The 23,075-nt window shown below is 40.2% G+C and overlaps 1 protein-coding gene across 1 annotated transcript in view; it reads left to right on the top strand.

The window, feature by feature from the left end:
* Positions 1 to 528: 528 nt before the first annotated feature.
* Positions 529 to 23,075, top strand: part of elovl6 (ELOVL fatty acid elongase 6) — a 25,268-nt gene continuing 2,721 nt past the window's right edge. Inside the window, exons 1-3 of the mRNA XM_086024373.1 lie at positions 529 to 874; positions 21,016 to 21,147; positions 21,722 to 21,873. Of these exons, the coding sequence (XP_085880499.1) occupies positions 792 to 874; positions 21,016 to 21,147; positions 21,722 to 21,873 (367 nt within the window). The 5' untranslated portion in view covers positions 529 to 791. The remainder of the gene's footprint in view (positions 875 to 21,015; positions 21,148 to 21,721; positions 21,874 to 23,075) is intronic.

Genomic DNA, 23,075 nt, shown 5'->3' with positions numbered 1-23,075 from the left:
AGAGTGCACTATGTGTGCTAATTTGGTTAAGTGTAGTTTTTTATTATATCAGTGCAATACTATTAAAATATATTTTATTCATAGATGTGATTGAAAAAATACAATATTGATTTATAAAAAAATATAAGTGTGTGAATCTTTTGATTTCTTGGCTATTTGTTAAAATTAATTAAATGCATAAATATGCGTGCTGATCTGTGTGTCAATGTTGAAAAATTGTTGAGAATCTCAGTTAGGGGCGGGGAGGGGGGCCATCAACTATTGAATAGTTTAATAATAATTGGTTCGCCCAGGCCTATGAGTAGGTAAAGGCGGCCATGGTCACACATTTCTCAAGACACCACTTTACCTAATAAAATTATGCATAACTAACTGCAATGACAATCTAATATTACAGTGCATGAAATCCACTAATCCACTTTTATGATTATCTTGCAATTGAAATTGAAATTCATACGTTTCCAGCAGCACTAATACGATTTCCGGCGTTAGGACCCGCGGGATGCCATCAATTCAATGAGCGGAGGGCGTGGCTATGGTGAAGAAGGCCGGCCGGCGGGCTCAGGAGGAAGAGAACCTGCGTTCACTTTCAGACCAGGCAGTGCATCACGATCACGATACCTCACTTAAGCTCCCGCGCGACCGCGACGTCCCGACGGCGGCTAGGGCGATGTGAGTGGCGGGCTGCAACTAAACCAGACCTCCTCCTACTACTTCTACTAGCAGCACCACTACTAGCTCTCTCCACCGTTAAGCTTGTCGCCCGAGCTCGCCTCCCTGCTGCCGCCAGCATGTCGGTGTTAGCTCTCCAAGAGTACGAGTTTGAAAGGCAGTTCAACGAGGAGGAGGCCATCCGATGGATGCAGGAGAACTGGTAAGCCCACGTTTTAAGCGTTCCGCGTTTCACGCTTCGAATCCAGCACTGCAACGCCCCATACAGATCGAGTCAAACCGCACTGGCGCTCCATCCGCGGCTCACGTCCGAACCCGCCGGTGATGCCCTTGATTCTTCTGTGATTTACCCCCTACACGTCCTCCGCCCTTCTCCACATCCAGGCATCAGGCACCATGATGATGCTGTTAAGGTCATAATGTGCCAAGCTTAGCTTAATACGGAGTGAATGAATGTGTTCAAACTGGTCTAAATGGAGATCATTTCGTAGCCCGGTGCGGCAAAATTCAGCCCATCTTGTAGCCTGGTGCTGTGAAGCCCAGTCGAAATGCCTCTGCGTATTTTATGTATCGAAACGTTTGATGTTTATGCCTTAAATTTCAATCTTTACGTATCATTGTAGGTTTCCTCCCACCAAATAAGTAGAAAAGGCTCACAGCCATCTGCTGTGGCTGTTGTTGACTTATTCAAGGTGTACTGCATGAGCTTTCCCTCAACATGCATCACATAATATCACATTTTCATTTCAAGAGAATGTAAGAGGCCACATGGGTCAGCAGCACAGGAGTCTGCCATCCCCTGGCACTAAGGAAGCACCAATCAGACGCCTCTACTGATGTCTGCTGACAGTGCAGCGGCCAATCGGATCACAGATCTGCTATGCAGACTTGAGTCTCGTAGTAGAAGTCACACACATGGTTGTTCAAGGGAAAGTGTGAGGTTCTTCAACTAGAGGGGAAAGGAGGTAGGGTAGCAGCGTAACATGTTCATCAGTGTGAATCACAAGAACCCTGAAACCTTATCTCTGAGCCAAACCGGCGTGACCAGTCACAAATGCTTATTAAAGAGCATTGTGGATTGTTGGTAAGGGTTACTCTCAAAGTGGTTTGGTTTACAAAGGAAACGGACACAAGAAGATACAAAGAAGTATCAAAACTTAATTTAGAGACTCTAATTCAGTTCATGGTCCACATATATCTCACTATCTTGATAAGATCAGTCCACGCATATAGTTTACATAGTCTATAGATTAAAGGGTAGTCTCACAGACATCATTGGCTGTGTCTTATCTTAGATGTTAGTTTACATAAGCGCCCGATCAAGGCCATCAAAGGACTGTGGCAGATCAAAGACAAAGGTGATGTGGCTGTTCGTTTACCAGGTGATCATTTTTTGAAAAGAAAATAGAGCTGTCAAATTAATTTGATAATCGACAACTAATCAATTGATTATCAAATTAATTGACAACTATTTTAATAATCAAGTACAGTCAACCCAAGTGTTTTCTTAACAATAATATGTTCTATCTAGCCCCACTAGTCTAAACACAGCATTCTGATTAATATTGCGTTTGTGGAACATGAGTTAAGCAGTAAAATTCAACCGTTTTTTTTTTTTTCCAAATGAGGAGGTGGTCATTTTGCCACTTGTCGACTTGCTGAATGACATCACAGTTGCTCAGGGCTCAGGTAACGACCAATCATGACTCAGCTTCAGAAAACAGTTGAATATTTGAACTGAGATGGCTAAAAGCGGGCAGATTGTGCTGCTTAACTCATTCCACACACACAATATTAATCAGAATGCCATGTTTGGATTGGAGGCACACAGAACATTAATTGGAAAGAAAAAATTTGGGTTGACTTCCCCTTTTAACTTAAAATGATCCAATCCTCTGATTTCAGCCTCCGAGCTGTAATCTTGTGATTTCTGTAGTCCTTCCTGAAAGCAGACTGATTTTCTTTTGTGTTTAATCAAAATGAGACATTTGCAAACATCTGCGTTTACTTTGGAAATCGAACCATGAGCTGAATCTGTTTCAGACAGGTGGGCGAGTACATCAGTCCCCCTTATGTGATATCACTTAATTGTTGTTTAGTTGTTTGTTTTGTTTTGTGTTATTGTGAGATTAGATACATTTATATTATCACAAGGTTGTGAAGAATCTGTTCTTGTTTTTAATCAGTTTCTCTTTGATAACATTTTGCATAGTCATGTTGAAGGTTGAAAAGTGATTTGGCCGGCGGCTTGATGATGAGGTGCTGCTTTTGAACTTTTTTTCGGCTTGCGGCTCTACAAGTAGCCACCCCAAAGCTCGGTCCCTTGTTGCCATCGTATCAAAAGCCGTGCTCTGCATTGGTCCCGCAGTAGAGAGGGATGGATTGACCAGTGGCTCAATCGTGTGAGTAGGGGCCCCTTCCTCAAAAAAGGCTAATTTCAGCGAGGACATAAAACTGTGCTGAATTCTTGATCTGTGGGGTATTTTGGGGCATTATTAACACAGCTGAAAATTGTTTAAAACTGTGTATTTTTGCCTTGCTGATATTTGGCTATTTTGAGGGGCTAGACTTGTCTCGCGCAAATGAGCCTCTGCTCAACCAAACACATTTTTTGGGAAATTGGCAGCTCACAAAGGATATTCTTGATTTTTTTTTTCTTGAATTTCCACTGGTTGAGAGTCACTCCCTTAAAGAATTGGAGCTGTAACAATGATTTATTTAAGAGCAGCTGCTTGCTGGCGCCATATGCCGGGATTTCCAAATGGTCCGATTCGTCGACTAATCACGACTACTGTTGGAGATTAGTTGTCTGGCAAAATAATCAATTGTGGCAGCCATAGGTGTCATAGTGTGTGTTTAAAATACTGCAGGTCAAAGTTTTTGTAAGTTAACAACTATATTAAAAGTAGATAAACTGTCTTTCATATTAATTCATGGTTCATTCGCCTTTATTTTAGCATAGTAACAGAACATTAATGTATTATAAATTTGATATTGTTTATTGTAATTAGTGTTTTTTTTTGTATTAAAGCATTACATGGGAAGAGGACCTTGAAAAAAAATCACATATTTAATTGCCATCACAATATTATTTTTCAAAATCGTCCAGCCCTACTTGAATTGTCTTCATAGACTTTTTTAAACTCTAATTATGGCTTTGTAATTTATACAATATTATGGTTATGACTTTGGTACAAATGTAGGTTCAATCGCTGTAAAAACAGCTGCCAAATCTCAGTTTATTAACTTAATTTGTTTTAAATGTTTTCATTTCAGTATCAAAAAGAATTATGAAAGTAATTTTTCAGTTGACATGAATAGAAATAATTGATCAGTTTCATCCCCTGAACCTGTTTTGCAGAGCTGGGCATTCCTTCCGCCTATGTGACGGACCGGTCTGTCTATCCGCCTATGACGGATGTCCATTTTGTACGCGATAAATGAAAGAGGGGAACCATAAAAAAAAAAGAAATGGACTAAGTATAGTCGAAAGCCCATTTTTTTTTTCCGTCTGTGTAATCGTCTATTTTCGCGGTGAGGCTTCAATGCCCGCGGCGAGGATTCTGCTTCCCGTTGGCCACGGCCTAGGCTTTTTGACAGCTTCAGGGTCCTAAAAGGAGATGTGTTTAGTCAGGCCGTGGTGAGGCTTCCATGCCGCGGTGAAACCTGGTGCTAGTGGAAGTTGTTTGAAGTTTGTAGATGGAAATGCAAAAGCCCATTCAAAAAGATAGGCGGACTGGCCTTTAGGCAATTACTTTTTGGTCCGGCCGGACAAAAAGGCGGATAGACGGATGGCGGAAGGGTGCCCGCCTGCAGGGGGAAGGCAATAAACGGACTGGGAAATTTTGGTAAAATGCCCAGCTCAGCTGTTATTTTGTACCATATGTTTTACCTTATTTTTTTGGGTCAAGTTAAAAAAGAAATACAGAAATAAAGAAACCCTTTACTGCTTTGTTGATCTTAAAAGCAGTGCAGATGGTAGCGTTAATCACGCGTAGCAAGATCAGAAAACACAAATACCCTTCTCAAATGTAGTTGTCATTATTTCCCCTTTTTTTCAACAATAATGCTTCCTAATACCACTATTACTAGCACTTTTTACTTACACTTTTTTCCCATGGGAGTCATAAGGAGTGCTAATTTAGTGTGATAATTTCCCCACTGAACTAGGGATCAGTTTTGTATGTTCCACACATGTGGTGTACTGGACTTCAATGCAAGGTTTGAAATGAGCGGTTTTGCATCGCTATGTGAGCGGTTTTGCATCACTGTTTGCGAGTCAAAATTTGTATTTTGTGCCTCATTAGTACACATTGAATAGCTAAACTAAGAATCAAATGCCAAGACAACCATCAAAAGAAAACAACAGAAAATGAGCCACGGTCCAAAATAGCTCACATCACTTACTGCGGGTAGTCGGAGGTCGAGGGAAACTATGTGCTTCTTACACGGAAGCAGCTAGCTAGCAACAGCTTCGGCTGGCTACTAGTGCACCTAAACATGTGGATTCACACCTAAGTCAGTAATCATCGCCTGCGTGCCGGCAAATAAGCTACATTTCTGACAAGTATCTTACTCACAAAAGGAGGCCGAGAAAAGACGGAAATGTCATGTTAAATGCTAAGCTAACATACTATTGACACGACTAGCGTGTTTAATAACGCAATTAAGTGCTTGGGCGATCGATTACATTTTTCACAGATGTCTGGCTGCGACTGCGTTGAAGCAGAGAACATTCAACGTTGAACAGCAAAATAGCAGGACAATTAATAAGTCTCTGGTTTCTGTTGAGAAAATCATACATGCCTAATTGAACCAGAACCAGAAATGAATTAACTTCCATTTCGGTGTACGTCAGCTAGGAGGAATGGCTTCAAAGTATATTAATAGGCCTATAGAATCTACTATTTATAATTTATCAGTAGTGTTATTTGTTTGTTTTTACAATAGAGTCCCGAGTTTTGACATTGACTTTTGAGGTCAGCACAATAAATACAAATACAATACATGTTCCCAAAATTACGTCAGAGCTTTTATTCCACCTTTTTAATCAATTTAGCTTCGCTTCTAAACAGGAAAATAGTTTTCTGCTATAAATAATTTGAATTTAAGAAATAAAAACTGTTGATTACACAACAAAAGTAAAACCAATTGTTCATTCGTTGTCATATTTTTGTGGTTTAATAAAACCCTTGCTTAAATTCCGTGGGATGAATGTGCAAAAAAAAAAGAAAGTTAGAAAGTTGCTCCTCAAATTAAGTCATTGATTCGCAACACTGCTCTGAAATGAAAAAAAAAAAACATTTCGAGCCTTGGAACGGTTGCGGTGCTTCCTTGTTTATCCTCCGAGCCTCTCATAGTTTCGAGAAGTGTGTTCAATGAAGCTTTTCTCTGTATACACTTCCTAGGACTCCAATGTTCAGCTCCACAATAATGTAACGGACTGTAAGCATGCACCATTTCCCTGACTGGGGAAGGGCAGCATTCCAATTTCTGGTTGCTAGACTAATGCTAGCGATGACAATGAAAACATCCAACGCTTCAAAGTATACTTGCTGTTTGCTGGAATTAATATGGAATTACTACAAATGATTTATCGAATTGCTCCACTTATCCTAGTATCTGTGAAGCGATCACATCTAATATAATGAGCCGTTCCAGAATCGTGAGCGTGGACTTGAGTTGGGATCGCGAGTGCATTTGTGAAGAAAGTCAGTGCGAGGAACAAGTAAACGGCTGTAAATAGGAAGAAACGTCATACCTAAAGTTATGTCTTGTATAAAAGTATTTTGGCCAGATTTCAAGCAGCACCACCGCCAGTCTATTTCATCACATGGCATTTTTACAACACTCGATTATCCCCAAATCAGTGCATATTCGAGTGTTTTTTTTCCTGTCTTTGTGTTTGTGACATCACACAAAGCTTGATCAGATATCATAATTGAATACTAGGTCATCAGTGCGCTGTAACCAACATGCTGCTTACTTGACGTGGTGAGAAGTTGAGGCAGTGGCGGCCATCTTGCGTTGCCACTCGCTAAGCGCGCCCAACCTAAATCCAATAATTTCTCTGCAGCGTTTTCACATTATTTTCTGTCTCTATGCCGAAAACGCCACAATGTTTGGCCTACGGTTGTACCAGTAAGTCTGGGAGAAGTGCTACATGTACATTTCATTGGTAAGAATGCGATTATAAATGTTCTCTCATACGGTATAGCTCCGAGTGCTACTCTAAAAGATTAATCCGGCTCATGATGTCAAAACCATGAGCAATGAAACGAAAGCAAAGCCCAGCATGACAAAATTTGCAGCGAAATTCAAACTTAACCTCTGTAAGCCACAATACTGAGATAATATATTCTAAATGGTCGATGCCAACAGTGAATTTCGTTCTTTGAGAGGCTCTCGTGTCTCGTTACTCCAACAGGGATCCTAGTGTAAAACACATGTGATTTCACCAAAAAACGAACAGAAGTTGTCAGTAACAGTGGTAACATAAGATGGATGCCCCCTGGTTTCAACCACGAGGGGTCAGTTCTTTTAGTCCATCATATACAGAGGTGGGCAATTTACTAAATTTTGCCTGTCCGTCATTCATCAGTGGCCTGGGAACCGTCATTTTTTTCAAGCCTGACCAAACTAATCATCAGTCCGTCATTTTATTTTAACTATGCCTTAGACCAAGCAACCGCCACACTTGTTGTTCGAAGAAGAAATAAATCAAAACAAATGTTTCGATTTGAGTACGACGGCGATGGAGTGCGAGCGGTGGAGCGAAAAAGAACTGTGTCGGCGTTGTGCGACCTCCGAGCGGTATGTTGTAGGTAACAATTCAAACATGCTAACACATGTAAGATGGCATGACCCCGATACAGTTACCGGGTTTAGAAAAAAGAAACCCGCTCAACACCAACAACTTATCCACGCTACTTTTAAGCAGCCTAGAGAAGTGAAAGCAGACAGAGACAAAGCTATTAGTAATTACTGAAGCAATCGGCATATACATAGCAACATCTATGCGTCCATATGCTTTAGTTTATGAGCCGGGCTTCAAATGTTTATTAAACATGCTGGAGCCCCGTTACAATGTTCCGTCCCGGGCGCATATTAGCATATACAATTGCACAAGAGCTGTGCTCTGCTGCGCTTATAATGAAGTTAAAGTCAATAGTTGGCAAGTGCTACCTGAATTTATCCGCAACCTCATTCTATCCATATGAGAAAAGGGGGTTTCCTTTGTTTAGTCTTTTTTATTTTTATTATTATTATTATTATTATTTATGAACAACCCTAATGCGCAAGTTTTTATTCTATTTTATGCTTTTATAAAAGGGAATGTATTTTGATTTTTAGCTATTTGAGTTGTAGCTTGCTCTCTGTTAAAACTAAATAAAAAAAAAAAAAACACCTAGTCTTATGCATTTGTGACTTATTGCTGTACAGAACCGTGACCCCCACACCGAGGTACGTACTGAACTGTGACTTTTGTGAACCGTTTCACCCCTATTAAGAACTAGATGTTGCATTGGGTCGTATGTGGAAGTAGAGCAATAAAGGGACGTTAACTGACAAACTGGAGTTGCAGCGGGCAGTAAAATGAAGATAAGTATTTTCATTTTCTCTTGGTTCTGTTCCGTTTTAATCAGCAAAGTTGCTGCCGTATTAGGCACTGCTAGGAAATAATCTGTTCAGGTACATGTACATTTACAGTTCGAAATCGTTGTGTAAATGCAGTAAATATCCAATTTTTCAACATTGATAGGTGCGGCTTATATAAGGGTGCGGCTTATAGTCTGGAAAATACGTTGCATTTTTGTGCATGGAGACGAGCAAATTGGGGAAGCGCATAATAAAGCAATACAGAGACAAAATGCTTTTCAAGAGGCGTTTTTTGAGTGATGTGTATTCTATTCGAGGGCGAATAGTCCTTGATAAATTATGGCAAAAAGCAATTTTTCCATATCGTCTTTAAAAGCTGAATTTTGCATACTCATGTTGCAGGCTAACACAACAAAGGAGACAAAGGCTTAAAGCTGTCTACCAAATTTAAAACATTGACAACTGGAGACCAGGAAACCCTCTGCTAATGTAATTCCACAGGGTTATTATAACCATTAATGTGAGTGTGCTGCTGCTGCTGCAGCCATTAAAACAACGTTGATCACTTTCGACTGCTTCAACCTCGATGACCGCAGGCTGGGCTGGTCTCGGTCAGCAGGGTAGAAGTGGGCCAGCTCTTTAGGAATGATGCCTGGAGTGCTGCTCCCGTTTTGGCTTTCACATCACATCAATCCTACAGGGGGGAGCAAAGGGGCAGCAAATTAATTGAAGAGTGTGGTAGACCTTTTTGGCTTTGTTTAGGGCGGTCACTAACAAATCTTTTTGGAGTCGATTATTCCATTGATTACTCGGGTAATCAGCCTACCCACCACCCCGAACATCACCCAGTTGACTGTTTTTTTTTTTAATTTGCCAAAGTTGATGTATATTATTCACACTAGGGCTGCACAATATATCGAAAAAAATATCAATTGCGCGATAATGCCCTATGCAATATGCATGTCGCAAAGACGTGCAATAATTTTTTTAAGGAATTGTATGCTTTTATCTGAGTTGGACCAGTCAGATGCAAACTTAAATGCGCAACGCCACCCAATAGTTGGAGAATTACTATTAGCAGAATTACAATTATTTAGCTAAGATCACGTTGAGCTTGCTTTTTCCGCCTGAAAAAAATTACTTATTTCATTAGAAAATAAAAATGTAATTTCTAGCGGTAGACCAATATGCTTTTTTCAGGGCAAATACCGATGCCGATTATTAGTGATCAAGGATAACCGATATTTGAAGCCGATATTCATTTGTAGAAAAAAGGGTTAAAATGGTGTCAAAATGTTGAAAAATAAAAACTCCAGCACTTGACTTAGTTTAAAGGCCTTTAAGCACCTGTATATTAAAAAACTTTAGTCATTTACAACATTTTAAAGCTTTTTTAGATCTTAGAAAATAGACAACTTTGTTTTCCAAGTCTAACAAAAAGTGCTGGGAACTCCCAGGCTCAGATGCATGTCTTATAGTTAAATGAAAACAAACATCTCCTTAAGGTTTACTACAGTAAATAGTTTTCTAAAAATCCACTACAACTCAAATGTTTATCTTTCACACATCTTTTAAAGTTTTGAAAGTTCAAAAACAGAAAAGTTTATCCTCAACACAGCTACTAGCTAGAAAAATAATCTCATCAACACGGCCGTGTCTTCTCTCCATTGCTTTTTGTGGGTGTTCTGACTTTCGGTGGAAGCAGAAAAAGTGACACTTTTTGCTCTAAATTCATGTGACCGGACTTTCGCATACAGTAATTTGCCGTCAATTTTTGCAAGTGCTCTATAAATAAAGTTGAGTCGAGTTTAGCTTTTCATGACGTGGGTTACACGCATACACACACTCACTCACTTCTTACTTTTATCAACATTTCCCTATCAGCAACTTCACTGCTCTGACATAAACACATAAAAAAAGGGCTCATAGTAATGTTATAAATGGTTGTCAGTTATAGTAGACTGACATTTATTAACATTTCCTCAAAGTCTGTTCAATACCTTGAATTTCTGACTCGCCTTCCCCTGTGCCTGCTGCTCTTGTGAGAGAGACACAGGCAGCTTTACGCTGATTGGCTGTTACCCACTGCACCAGGAACCAATCAGATGGTGCTGTGGGTAAATTAAAGGTAAATGATATTTGCATATTCATCTTCATATAAACCAGGGTCTGCTGAGTAGCGCCAGCTGGGACGGGCGAACTGCTGTGTACCCGCGCCATGGCTTTGGTGGCTGGGAGGGGCTGCTTGCACATGCATTTCCTATAGGTCCTTGTTCGTTCGTGGTTCTTTCGCGTGCGAATTAGGCATCAAAATTCAGCACCGACATTTTAAAATATGAACGATTCAGGGAGAACCGGCGCGTTAGTCCCGGCCACTCGATTCCCAGTTCTCAATGCCAAACCCTACTCGTAAGTCAAGGTACCAATGTAATGCTAAAAATAAATTGATCGGCAAGAATTTGGTTTAAAGTGTGGAATTGTTTTTTCTTTCACTATGGTGCCTGTGTTATTCTTCTGAAAATGACATTGACATATAAGCAAGAGTTCAGAACATTCAGAGAGAGAGTTGCTTGTTAAATTCTCAAGTTGTCGATGAAAAGAACTGTAGTAAAATGCACGAGCATGCCACTGACGCAATTTGTTAGCATTGCGACACATCATGACTCTGCCTCCAAGAATTTGCGAGCTTAAATTGTTGTTTAGACATGTTAATTGACAGGTATTTTTCTGTCAGATGTCTACCCACAGTCAGCCTGACCCTGGACTTGATATGTGGCATAGTTAATGGACATGCGGAGAGATTGCACAAAGCTGACTGGTGTGATATCGGCCTCTTTTTCGACAAGGACGACCTTGTAGAGAATACACTATGATGCACTATGTAACAGAAAGGCATTTTAGAAGAACACATTACCCTCTAGGAGAATTGTAAAAGTGTGGACAAATTCTTTATTTTTGACGTCGACTAAGTGCTTATGAAGACTTAAGTCAACCCCTGCTTAGATAGAGATCCGGCTGGCCTGCAAATTATGAAAATCCGGGTATAATCGATTGCAATGCAGTGGTTTTACTTCCATGTCAACTTAGGCGCTCCGTAAAATCAGGTTACTCAGACTCTGCTACAAAAAAAAATGTGCTCTGGGCATCCCAACTGAAAAATGAACAGGACGTCATCCATTTTGGTTTGAATTCCAGAGCTCGTACTACAATCAGATTCGTCCAAATGAGCCTATGTCAACGCAGATGTCCTTCACAGATGGCTGATGCTAAAGCATTGAAGTTTAGACATTAAAGATATTTAATTGTTTCAGATCTTTTGTATAAGCTTTTCTTTTTTGTAGGCTCCTTGTTGGCACCCTTAAAAGCACTGAAAATTTAAATGCTATTCAGTTTGACATTCTGTCAGGATTCTGATGTATTTGATCTCTGACATGTGCAAAGTAGTTCGATATCTTCGGCTCAAACGATACTGCTCACCTACTACCTTCTTCCCTTTTTTAGTGGCAGAGTTGGCCAGGTTATTTTGCTCTTTAAATTGTGTGATGTAATCAAGGCCGTGGGTGCTTTGCTAATTGGATTACACGCACATGCTTCCTGCTCTCATGCCTGCCACCTCTTGGTCTCTTCATCAAGCCACTGTATTATTGTCCCTGTGTTTCCTATGCTCGATACCATCTGACAAATCGTCTCGCTTGTGCCTACATTAACATTTACATTGTACACATTAACTTTTACTTTGTAAACACACGGTGTCCGGCGAAAACATTGCAGACTCGTTCCCAGCAAACTCAGGATTGTGTAATCGCTGAGATCTCCTGGTCCGGCTAATATGGATACAAGTTTCACAGCAGGTTAGCCAGCAACTCCATGCAACGCTGGGGGAGGAGCTTGAGAGTTTCACCCCAGGGATTCCTGGGTTTGACACGATACTCCAATTTGTACATCAGCACATTCTTGCATAAAGTTGACAATGTGTTATGCAGTCTTGTTTATGACTCAAGTATATATACACGGTTTATACAGATAGATAGATAGATTGAAATTCACAAAGGTGTGTCAAACATTGCACAAATAACTTGACCCCGTGTGATAAAAAAAACACTGTATTAAATGGCTAGGCATTATAGTGCATGCTGGGGCTGTCTGGAGTAGTGATGCATGAGATACCGGACCGTACCATGACTTTTGGGCGTCAAAAACGTCTCGATAGCATTTTTTTATCAGCCGTATATAAAAAAAAAAAAAAAAAAAAATAGAAACACGTAACTCACCAGCTCTGTCTTAAAGGCAAGTATACATACAGGCAAAGGTGCCTGTCTACCGCCATGTGAGAAATGCCTTAAGTGGCACACCTCATTCTGCGTGTGTATAAGAGGAAGAGGGAAGGGCTGGCTACCCCTCGTCTTACCGTTGAAAAGCATGACGTGCTAAGTGTCATATGGAACTTTTTTGCTCACATGGCCGGCAGCCATGGCAAGCCGACCAACATGACAAAGCACATATGTACGGCTTGTTTTAAAACTACCGCTGCTCAAGGTGGGAACACGCCCAATCTGGCCAAGTAACTCGCCGACCAGCATCCAGTCATACCACCACTTTATCGAGCGACAGGTTGTGATGCATTTCCAACACTTCCCTCAAAAATAAATAGTGTGAATTATTTTGTTCACAATTTGGAAATTTTGACAAGGCATTTGACTAGCTGGGAGCAGATTTAGAGAAGAGTAGACACACGGAAGCAACATTACGTTGAGTCATTATCAATTAAATGAACATATTACAGTAGATGTCACACTAATGGCTCTATAAACCTCTGTACACATTTTTTTTTTACTATTGATGTTTAAAAAATGTATTTCTTAAAGTTAAATTTACATCTAGTCTATGAAATATAAATACCGTATTTTCCGGGCTGCAAGCCGCGCCGTTATGTAAGCCGCACCCACTCTATTTTTTAAAAGAACATTTTGGAAAAAAACTTAAATAAGCCGCACCTTTATATAAGCTGCACCTCTATGTATGTTGAAAACTTTTATATTTACTGCATTTACAGAACAATTATGAACTGTAAATGTACATGTATGTACCTGAGCAGATTCTTTCATAACAGTGCCTTTTAACACTGCAGCAACGTTGCTGATTAAAACAGAAGAGAACCAAGAGAAAATAAACAGTACTTATCTTCATTTCACTGCCGACTGCCGCTCCAGTTTGTCAGCTAATGTCCACCAGACCCCACCATCTATTGTTCTACTACATTCTACATTTGCACCTTTCTTGTTTTATGTTAATAAAGTCAGCCAATCTAACACACGACGTGCTAAATCAACAATAGCATTTCACATCGAAACAACAGAAAAGATGTAACATGAGCCAATCGCATTCATGTGCACTTCACGGACCTCTAGGAAAACATAAAATCAAAGCATTAAAGCACCTAATGCAATAACCTAGTGCATGGCGCCCTCTCCCGTTGAACTCCTCCACCTGCAGTCACATCCAGTCAATGGGAAATGTATTGTATTGAATTGTATTGTCATTCGGGTTAGAGCGCCCCGAGCGGTGGAAGAAAAATTTACAGAATAGCCGCTCCGGACCATAAGCCGCAAGGGCTCAAAATCTAGGAAAAAAGTCACGCCTTATAGTCCGGAAAATACGGTAATCAAGTATCGAAAGAAACTAATATATTTTTCTCAGTCTCCCATGTGTGAAAATGTTCATAAGTGTTTAACAAAGTTTAAAATGTTATTTTCTTCTAAATCATATCCTAATTTGAATTAATAGCAAATAAAAAAAAAAATGGAGTTATTTTGTCAGTTATAAATTTGCTTCTTTTGCTGATTTTTAGATTTTTGTTGAGGTACTGTTTCGGTATTGAGGTACTCAATGCAGGTGTAGTATCGAATCAAAATTTTGATATCGTAACAACACTAAGTCCGGAGTAATCCACGCATCTTCAAAACAACTACTTTTAAGGAACCCGCCCCAAAAAACCCAGCATCATTAAAGGCTTCATTAGTTAAATCTAATGACTGTGATTTCAGTGTCTTTACAGTCTGTTCAAAGGTCTGACTAGGCAGCCAAATAGACGAAGATTAATTTTCACACAAAATCTACCTTCCTGGTTGACAGTGTGCCTTCTGCACACAAAGAATGACATTAATTATTTTTTTTTCACAAAACAGGCCTACTCAAATGTACTTGGCCTACGTTCACTCATTTTTGTCTACTGAGGCATTCGTACTTGTTGCAACTTTTGATCTTGAGGAGATAAAATGCCACAGGGTTCTTGCGGCATGGAAAAGAGGTGGCGTCACAGGATTCCTCAGACGTTTGAAGTGTACCTACAGATAGTGTTTGGAGATTTTCTCTCTAGATATTTTCGCCCGTTAGATTGCTTGATATTTATGTAAAAATAACAGTTAATGTGGAAACTGACCAGTAGTATTGATTTTTGAAGAAATATGAAACTGACCAAATTTGGACAGTGAGATTCCGGGCCGACAGCAACAACATGCTTATTGATTATTAAATGGTGAACTCATTGGATTTGCGGTTGTTTATGCAAATATGTTATTTTGTAACACACTTTGCATTTGTGGGTGGGCAGGGGGGGGTCATCCCGAATCCGAATATGTAGACAAAATGAGACTGAGACACATCATGTCATTTCTTTCGCTTTTGTTCACAAAAGGAGCAAAGACTAATGACAAATGAAAGGAACTTCACACAAAAATATATCAGCATGCTAATTAACAGCGCTAAAGTGTTAATTAAAACATCACTTGTGCAGTAGGGTTAAAATGTATTTCTAAAATCAGCTATGGCTCCATTTGCGCAGACGGTTGCTAAGGACGGCAGCTACACTAGGACAAAATACGTAGGTAAACATTAACCGATAGACGATAACTTTAAAACATCGATTAAATGACACGTACAAATGATAAAACTTTGTAACAATTCCATATTTACACTTGAAAAGCCTTTTTTCGGCACAGGTATAGGAATTCCACTGAATGTCCTCAGTTTCCCGCTATTTTGGGCAAACCCGCAATGAATTGTGGATAATATGCTTCTGTTTACGGGCCATGCGTGCGGGCTCAGCTGAAGTGCGGAACAAGGGCGCAAAGAGGGCGGGGTGACAGAGCACTTCGCAGAATTGGGATACCCTAAACATTCGTACCTCTGCGGAAACGCACAAGTGAGGGGACAAGGGTGGAAGTGGGGTATTGGGATTGGGCCATCGCAGTTGCTCAAGGTTCAGATAACGACCAATAATTGCTCAACTTGGGAAAACAGGTGAGCTGTGATTGGTCGTTACCTGAGCGCTGAGCATTTGTGATGTCATTTTCAGTCGACAGAAGTGACAATATGGCTGCCCCTTGAGATGGCTAAAAATGGGAGGATTTGACTGCTTAACTCATATTCCACAAACACCATATTAATCAGAATGCTGTGTTTAGACTATTGGGCCTGCATAGAACATATTCTTACCGGTGCTGTACTATACTGGTAAGACTCACTCTCATCACCAATGAGGCTCTACAGAATAATGTAAACGGCGTCGGACTAAGCAAGGGCGGACGTGGATTTTAGTCCGGGCCACTAATCGTCCCTCATGCGTGTGACGAGGTCACGAGACGGCCAAAGTTCATCTCAACAGTAGCGTGAACTTTTCATATATCGCAAACCTCGCCACAATATCGTGATAATTAGCGTATCGTGAGGTTCATATTGTGATATCGTATCGTGACATTTGGATATCGTGACATCCCTATTACATATTATTGTAAAGAAAATTACACTTGACTTGATCTTTAAAGCTGGACCTACTTTCCATCCTTCCTTCCTTTCATACCATCTATTTCCCTTCCCCCTTTCTTCCTTCCTTCCTTCTGATTTTTTTTTTACTCTTTTTCATGCCGGTTCTTCTTCCTTTCAACATTCCTTCCAGGCTCCTACTGTATCTTTTCTTGCTTTCCTTTCTTCCTTCCTTTTTTCTGCCTGTGACGGACACCCATTTTGTAGGTGATAAACGTTAGATGGGAAACTTAGAACATTTTTTAAAAAAAAGAGTCGGGCTAAGCATAGTCGGAAGCCTGTTTTTTTTTTCCCGTCTATGTAATCGTCTATTTTCGCGGTGTGACTTAAAATTGTACTTAAGTGATACCATTTCTACAATCTACGATCATAAGCTTGGCGCCCAATGCCCAAAGATAAGGAGCCGAGGTGACTGTGTATCTGCTTTAAAAGGAGAATACGACAGCCCCACCCGGCTCGACTGTTCTGAGGAGCATTGAGAAGCGATGATGTCATCCTGCAGTCCGGCCTTGGCGTTGCTGCCGTGTGAACGCTGCTCTGTTCTTGCATTATATGACTGACACGAATTGACAATTCAGACATCCCGACCACGCCTACATTTACAAGAATGTGTTGTGTTGGTTGTTGTTTGCTCTTTTGTCCTTGCTTTCGGCATAATTTATGTGGGCCTTCAGTGAAGCAGTCCCACCCCACCGCCTGCTTATCTTGAACACTGAAGGCTTCAGCTGCGAGACATTTGAGCCAAAATGGCACCATTGATAAGGATCTGGAGACAGTTGGAGATATGTGGTTAAAACACCTCAGCCACAAGTGTGTTCATGGTTGTGATGCCAGTTTTGTTTGATAAACAATACGGTGATGATGCAAGCATTTTGATTTGTTCTTTGCCTCTATTTGTTTAAACCATAAATATTAAAATATGAGCCCGAAACACCTGAATAGCATTTCAAATGCTGAAAAACATCTTCAAACATTGCAGTACCCGTAAAAATACAGTACAGTAAATGACTTACAGCTAAGTGTTAAGCATGCAGATACACAGTGTACAGTACTTGTACGCAGACATGGGCATTTTACTAAAGTTTGACGGTCCGTCATTTGTAATCCGTCAGCAGCCTGGGTACCCACCCCTATTCCGTCACTTTTTGAAGCTGAACCAAACTAATCGTCTGTCGGTCAGTCCATCATATTATTTTAACCACGCTTCCGTCAGTAAACATCAAACGTCTGTCCATCCGTCAATCTGTGAAAAAAAAAAATAGGTCCTATGGATGAAAAATCAATCATACATCCATTAGCTGAACGGATTTGACTAAAATGGTAAATGGAGTGCACAACATATTATCGGCTTGCTGCTCAAACAGTTTTACACACATACATTTGTCATTTCACATAGCCTGCACTTATTTACTAATCTATTGAACTGTTAAGTGGGAGCCTGCTGCCGCTTTCACTCTTCAGTTTTCTTTAAAGTTTTACTTACCATAACCAGATCTCGTATCACATCGTTGCCAAGGGTACAATCCTGGTGGATTAAAATGCTTCCTAGTCCTTGTGCAAACCGAAATAAAGTAACCCTTTCAATAAATGAATCTTGTGACGTGGAGTGTGGTGCTTCAAAATTTCATTGCCATTTCACAACCTCCTAACCCTACTCTTTCCAAAAATAAAAGTGTAAATGTAACACTTAACCCACAAAAACGTCTCTGTAAAACTGTCTCTGTATTCAAAGCTAAGATATTACTTCTTAGCTGATCAATAGTCAGCCTGACTCATTCATGATTCTCTTTTTGGTACATACCTCCACCTGCTGTACATATACAGTTGATGCTGTCTGGGTGGCAATTCGGTCTCTCGTCAGCAAAACGGGCGTCCGTCAATGACGGACTGTGAGGTTCATTCGGACTGACCAGGTTAGTGTTGATTATGCTGATGGACGAAAATCAACTTTTTGTTTTATGTTTTCCCGTCTAACGTCAGTAAAACAGGCGTCCGTCAGTGACGGACAGACAGACGGGCCGGTCTGTCGGTCAGGCGGAATGCCCACCTCTGCTTGTACGTGCACATCAGAAATTTTGATGAAGATGATAAAGAATTACAATAGCGGTGCAGTCTAGTGTAAACAATGAACATTTGACTGCACAGCAAAGCGCAGGATTACACTGATGGTGCTGACGTTCATGAGGCGGCCTGTACTGGTAAGAAGTTCCGCTGTTTCATAGGCGGCTGGCTCTGAGGAATGTAGCAGTTAAGGCGCTATTCCATTACAGGTTCCAGAACGGCCGAGCCCCGCTTTGCTCCGGCATCGCTTGGCCTGGCTTGGCTTCCGCTGCTTTTCCATTACAACAGGCACCAATCAATTTGGTTGTTTCTTAAAGTGATGCGCTGGAACTCCACTGCACATTTCCATTTCCTGTTTTTAACCCATTTAGGTCAGGAGTGCATAACCGCGTTTCTACCACTAGAGCCAGGAGCGCTGTTGCGTCTTTCTACCTCTGCAGCCGGGGACGTGTATACGTTTTTTTTTTTGTTTTGTTTTGTTTTTTTTCTTTACCAATTTTCGGTCTCTTAGCCAGTGAAATGCTTCAGAATATTCATGTGATGTGGTCATGAGCCCTCGGAGGATGTCCTGGAATTTTTTCGACCAGTAATGGCGGACGCAGACAATCACAGGAGCTCTGAAATAAGTGACGGTCATGATATAGACGACACGCCTGTGGACTTTGAACCAGTGGACCCAGTCGAACGTGATATATAGTTAAGATATATGTTTGTAGACAATGACGATATCTATGTGTTTGTAACAGAATAGAGGATGGTAATTACCTCTTGATTTTTTTAAATGAAAATAGTGCTTCTCTTACACTAACACTTTATTTTTACATTGAAACAGTTAAAGGCCTGTGAAAGCCACATCTAAGATTTCAAATTCTTCTGTGATGATGTTTCTACCTGCTACAGGAGTTGAGATATTAAATTATTGTGTAGGTGTTGAATTTCTGGGAAAACTTTAGGTTTTAGAGGGTGATTCTAAAGTTGCTCTTAGGTTTTTGAGATGTTTCGCCAAGCGCTTTAGGCCTTAGACCATTAAAGCCTAAAGCGCCTGGCTCAACAGTTCCCCAAAACCTAATGTCGTCTTTGGAATTACCCATGAAAACCTGAAGTTTTCCCAGAAATTCATCACCTATGAAATAATTTAACAACTCAACCCCTGTAGCATATAGAAACATAATTCCACAACAATTTGAGACCTTAGACACGTGGCTTTCACACAGGCCCCAGTTTATTAATCTTTATTGTTTCAATCGAAGATGTAAAAAATAAACTGTCAGTGCAAGAGAAGCACTATTTTTAATTTAAAAGATGGTAATCACCATCCTCTATTCTGTTACAAAGACGACGATATTGTCATTGTCTACAAACATATCTTAACCATATATCACGTTCGACTGGTTCTACTGGTTCAAAGTCCACAAGCGCGTCGTCTATATCCCTGCCGTTGCTCATTTCAGAGCTCCCCCAATCGATGGCGTCTGCCATTATGACTCAAAAGAATTCCGGTACATCCTCTGTGGGCTCATGACACAGTCACGTGTATATTCTGATGCTTTTCATCTGTTAGAGACTGAGAAACATAAAGATGCACTATATACAGTACACATAAATTGTGTTTTACAGCAATACTTAATAGGGGTTTAACGGTATGCGTGGCTGTATTAATTCGTTTCGTTACAGCGTTTTTGGTTCGGTCCACTTACGAACCGTTTCTAATCAGTTTTTCTTATTAGCGCGGGTTTACCCGCGAGTAGATATCACACGGACACTATTGAGTTTACACGTAAGCGAGTGGGGGCACAGATTGGGAGCCAGTATGCCAGAAGCCGTGTTATGTCATAAATGCATGGATAAATTGCATCACTGTAGTATGGCATATGCAAACAAGAGAGAACCAGAAGTTCCCCTGTGCACCGCGGTCTCCTGTTTGGGAACATTTTTGGCTTTCCTGTTAAAATTGCTGATGGGGAAAGGTACGTGGATAAGTCCCAAAATTGTGTGCCTTTTTAGCCCAAAACCTCAAATTTAAATAGCGAGATTTATCGTAGGCTGTTGAACATTTAAAGATTTCAATTTCTAAAAAGTGTATATAATTTCATAAAGACTTTTTAAAGTTACTGAATTTTCTTTATAAAAAATAGTTTTAATATAGTTAGCAATAGTTGCAACTGTTATGTGGTTTTTTTCATCACAAAAAGTGTATACATGTGCTGTAATGACAACTTGTTGCTGCTGAGTGTTCAAAGATTTCAGTGTCTTAATAGTTTAGAAAATTAAGAAATCTTTATTGTATTTTTTATTCTGTGTCATTTCTTAGATCACCCGAATGGTGCGCTTTTATTTTTTCTAAAAAATGTAACGTTTACTTGTCGTCTTTTCAAAATAAACAGATTAAAAAAACGTCTGTTTTTTTTGTACCGAAAATATGCCAAACAAAGTTTCAAGAAACCGAACCGAGATTTTTAGCGTACCGTTACACCACGAATACTTAACCATATTTAGAATTTAAAATGTAGCTGCGGATAAATAGCAAATTTTGTGGTAAAAAAAAAAATGTATGCAAGCGGTGTCCATTCAAGTATATCACCATTTTTGTCTTATTGTAGCCCATGTCCTAGCAACTGTGTGTTGCTTTACTGACACTCAACTTTCAATTTGTTCAGTGTGCAGCAGTCTTAAGGAGGAAAGAATGTCCTTCTGAAAATGTATTTCCTATGCATTATATGAATTTGTATAGGAGTTTCAGTTTTTGAATTGAACTACTGGACTTAATGACGTTTTCTGATATTCTGGGTTATTGAGTTGCGCCTGTATTTGTAAAAGCACTGTATGTTGTTGACCACTGCATTTGTCATTTGCTTTATACAGGAAGAAGTCCTTCCTTTTCTCCGCCCTCTATGCCGCCTGCATCCTCGGCGGCCGACATGTCATGAAGCAACGGGAGAAATTTGAGCTGAGGAAGCCTCTGGTGCTCTGGTCCCTCACACTCGCCGTTTTCAGGTGGGATAAAGAAATGAGTGACATTTGTAAAATCTGTTTTTAAATGGCGGGCCTTTCCAGGAATGTACACGAATCTCTTTCCACCACATAAAGCAAGTTTATTAGAATTCAGAGGGCAATGATTCTATTTGGATTACTGGAAAACTATTTGTAATTATCCACATTTTAATTATTAAATAACTGATACAAATATCTCATTTAGATTGTATTCAAACAAAGTGAAAGAGATAAATATGGAAATACAGTATACATTTCTCAGCATTGCAAATAAACAACATATGGCTGTGTTTGATAATAAGCTTAATATATTATTTGCTCATTTAAGTTTTCTTTTGAAGTTGGCCTTCTCACCGTGTTGGTGGCATGTTACTATAATGCATGGCATGAACACTTGCAGTTGGCTTGACCTACACACTGCATTACCCACAATGCAAACTATAGACTGGAGAACTAGATACAGCAATCTGTTCCAGTGTTATGTAATGCCATGCAGCAATGTTTAAGCAAACACAAACGCTTTTTGTTATAGGTCACGGTTCAATGAATGCTCTGTTTTTGTTTGTTTTCCATACAGTATATTTGGCGCCGTCCGCACTGGAAGTTACATGACGTACATCCTCATGACCAAAGGGCTCAAACAGTCGGTTTGCGACCAGAGCTTTTACAACGGGCCTGTCAGCAAATTTTGGGCGTATGCATTTGTGCTAAGCAAAGCGCCAGAACTTGGTAAGTCAAGTATTTTCTCCTATTTATTTACTGTGGAACCTCAAGTTATGAACTTAAGTGGTTCCGCTATTCCATTTGAAACTTGAAATGTTCATGAATTGAGGTCACAGCTGGGCATTCCGAATGCCTACGTGACGGACCGGTCTGTCAATCTACTGTCTTAGCTGTCACAGCCTCCATCATCTCGCCTCCATGGCGGCGAACAAGTTACACTTCTTATAAGTGTCGCTCTCACAAAGGGATTACGAGGAATGATTAACAGATGGAAAGCAGGAGAAGCCATGCCCAATTTTTTTTAAAATTTATTTTACACTTCATATCGTGCATTCTAGTGAATTTTCAGAGTAAAAATTGTTACCACGTTACTCAGTGACACCACATTTTTTGCACGTATTTTGTATTCAAATAAAAAAATAATACAGTATTAATGAAATAAGTCTGTCATTGGATCATAAGAGAAAAAAACGGATGGGGACAGCGAAATACAAACATTCGTCTTTTAGCTTCGTGTCGTACAAAACTGCATCGGTGAAACAACGTGATTGGGTTGGTTCAGTGGTCCTGCTGTGCCGCAGGTGATTGACTGTTTCAACTTCACTTCACACACGAAGTGCTTGTGTGGTTGGAGTCAGTCCTGTTGCTACGTCTCCTCTTGCCTGGTTTGCGGCGCATAGCCGCCTGAGCTAACAAGGGGGGGCGGATGATAATTTTGCAAAGGGTTTAGATCCGTGCAGCAAAAAAAAAAAAAAAGGAAAGCCGTGCAGCGGGTGGGGTGATGAGAGGGTGTCTTGTTCAGTTGAGTAGCTGAATATTATTTGGCAGCAAACAGTTGTACCCCAAAGCTGCGAATTAAAACTACCGGCAAAGCGGCTGCGTAGGTGTGGACCGATGAATTGGCCAACTCGTCATATTTTTGCTATGTGTATAAACCAGGCTTTAGTGACGGCGAATTAACGTTAGATGCGGTATAAACGGTCGCGACCCGTTTTTTCTTTTTAATTTTATTTTTATATAAATGCTTTTATTAAATTCTCTTAAAATCTTCTTGGGCGGCTGTTTGTTTACTTGGGCACAGCGCCCAAGTATTAACACGGTGTGGAAAACACTGTCATAAGTATTCAGACCCTGTGCTCAGTATTGAGTATAAGCCCCCTTTTGAGCTAGTACATCCATGAGTCGTCTTGGTAATGATGCAACAGGTT

Source organism: Filicampus tigris, chromosome 2 (genome assembly GCF_054856515.1).
Source record: "Filicampus tigris isolate MCC_2025a chromosome 2, RoL_Ftig_1.0, whole genome shotgun sequence".
NCBI classification, from domain to species: domain Eukaryota; kingdom Metazoa; phylum Chordata; class Actinopteri; order Syngnathiformes; family Syngnathidae; genus Filicampus; species Filicampus tigris.
The sequence above is the reverse complement of the archived record's forward strand: the minus strand, read 5'-3'. Positions and strand labels throughout refer to the sequence as shown.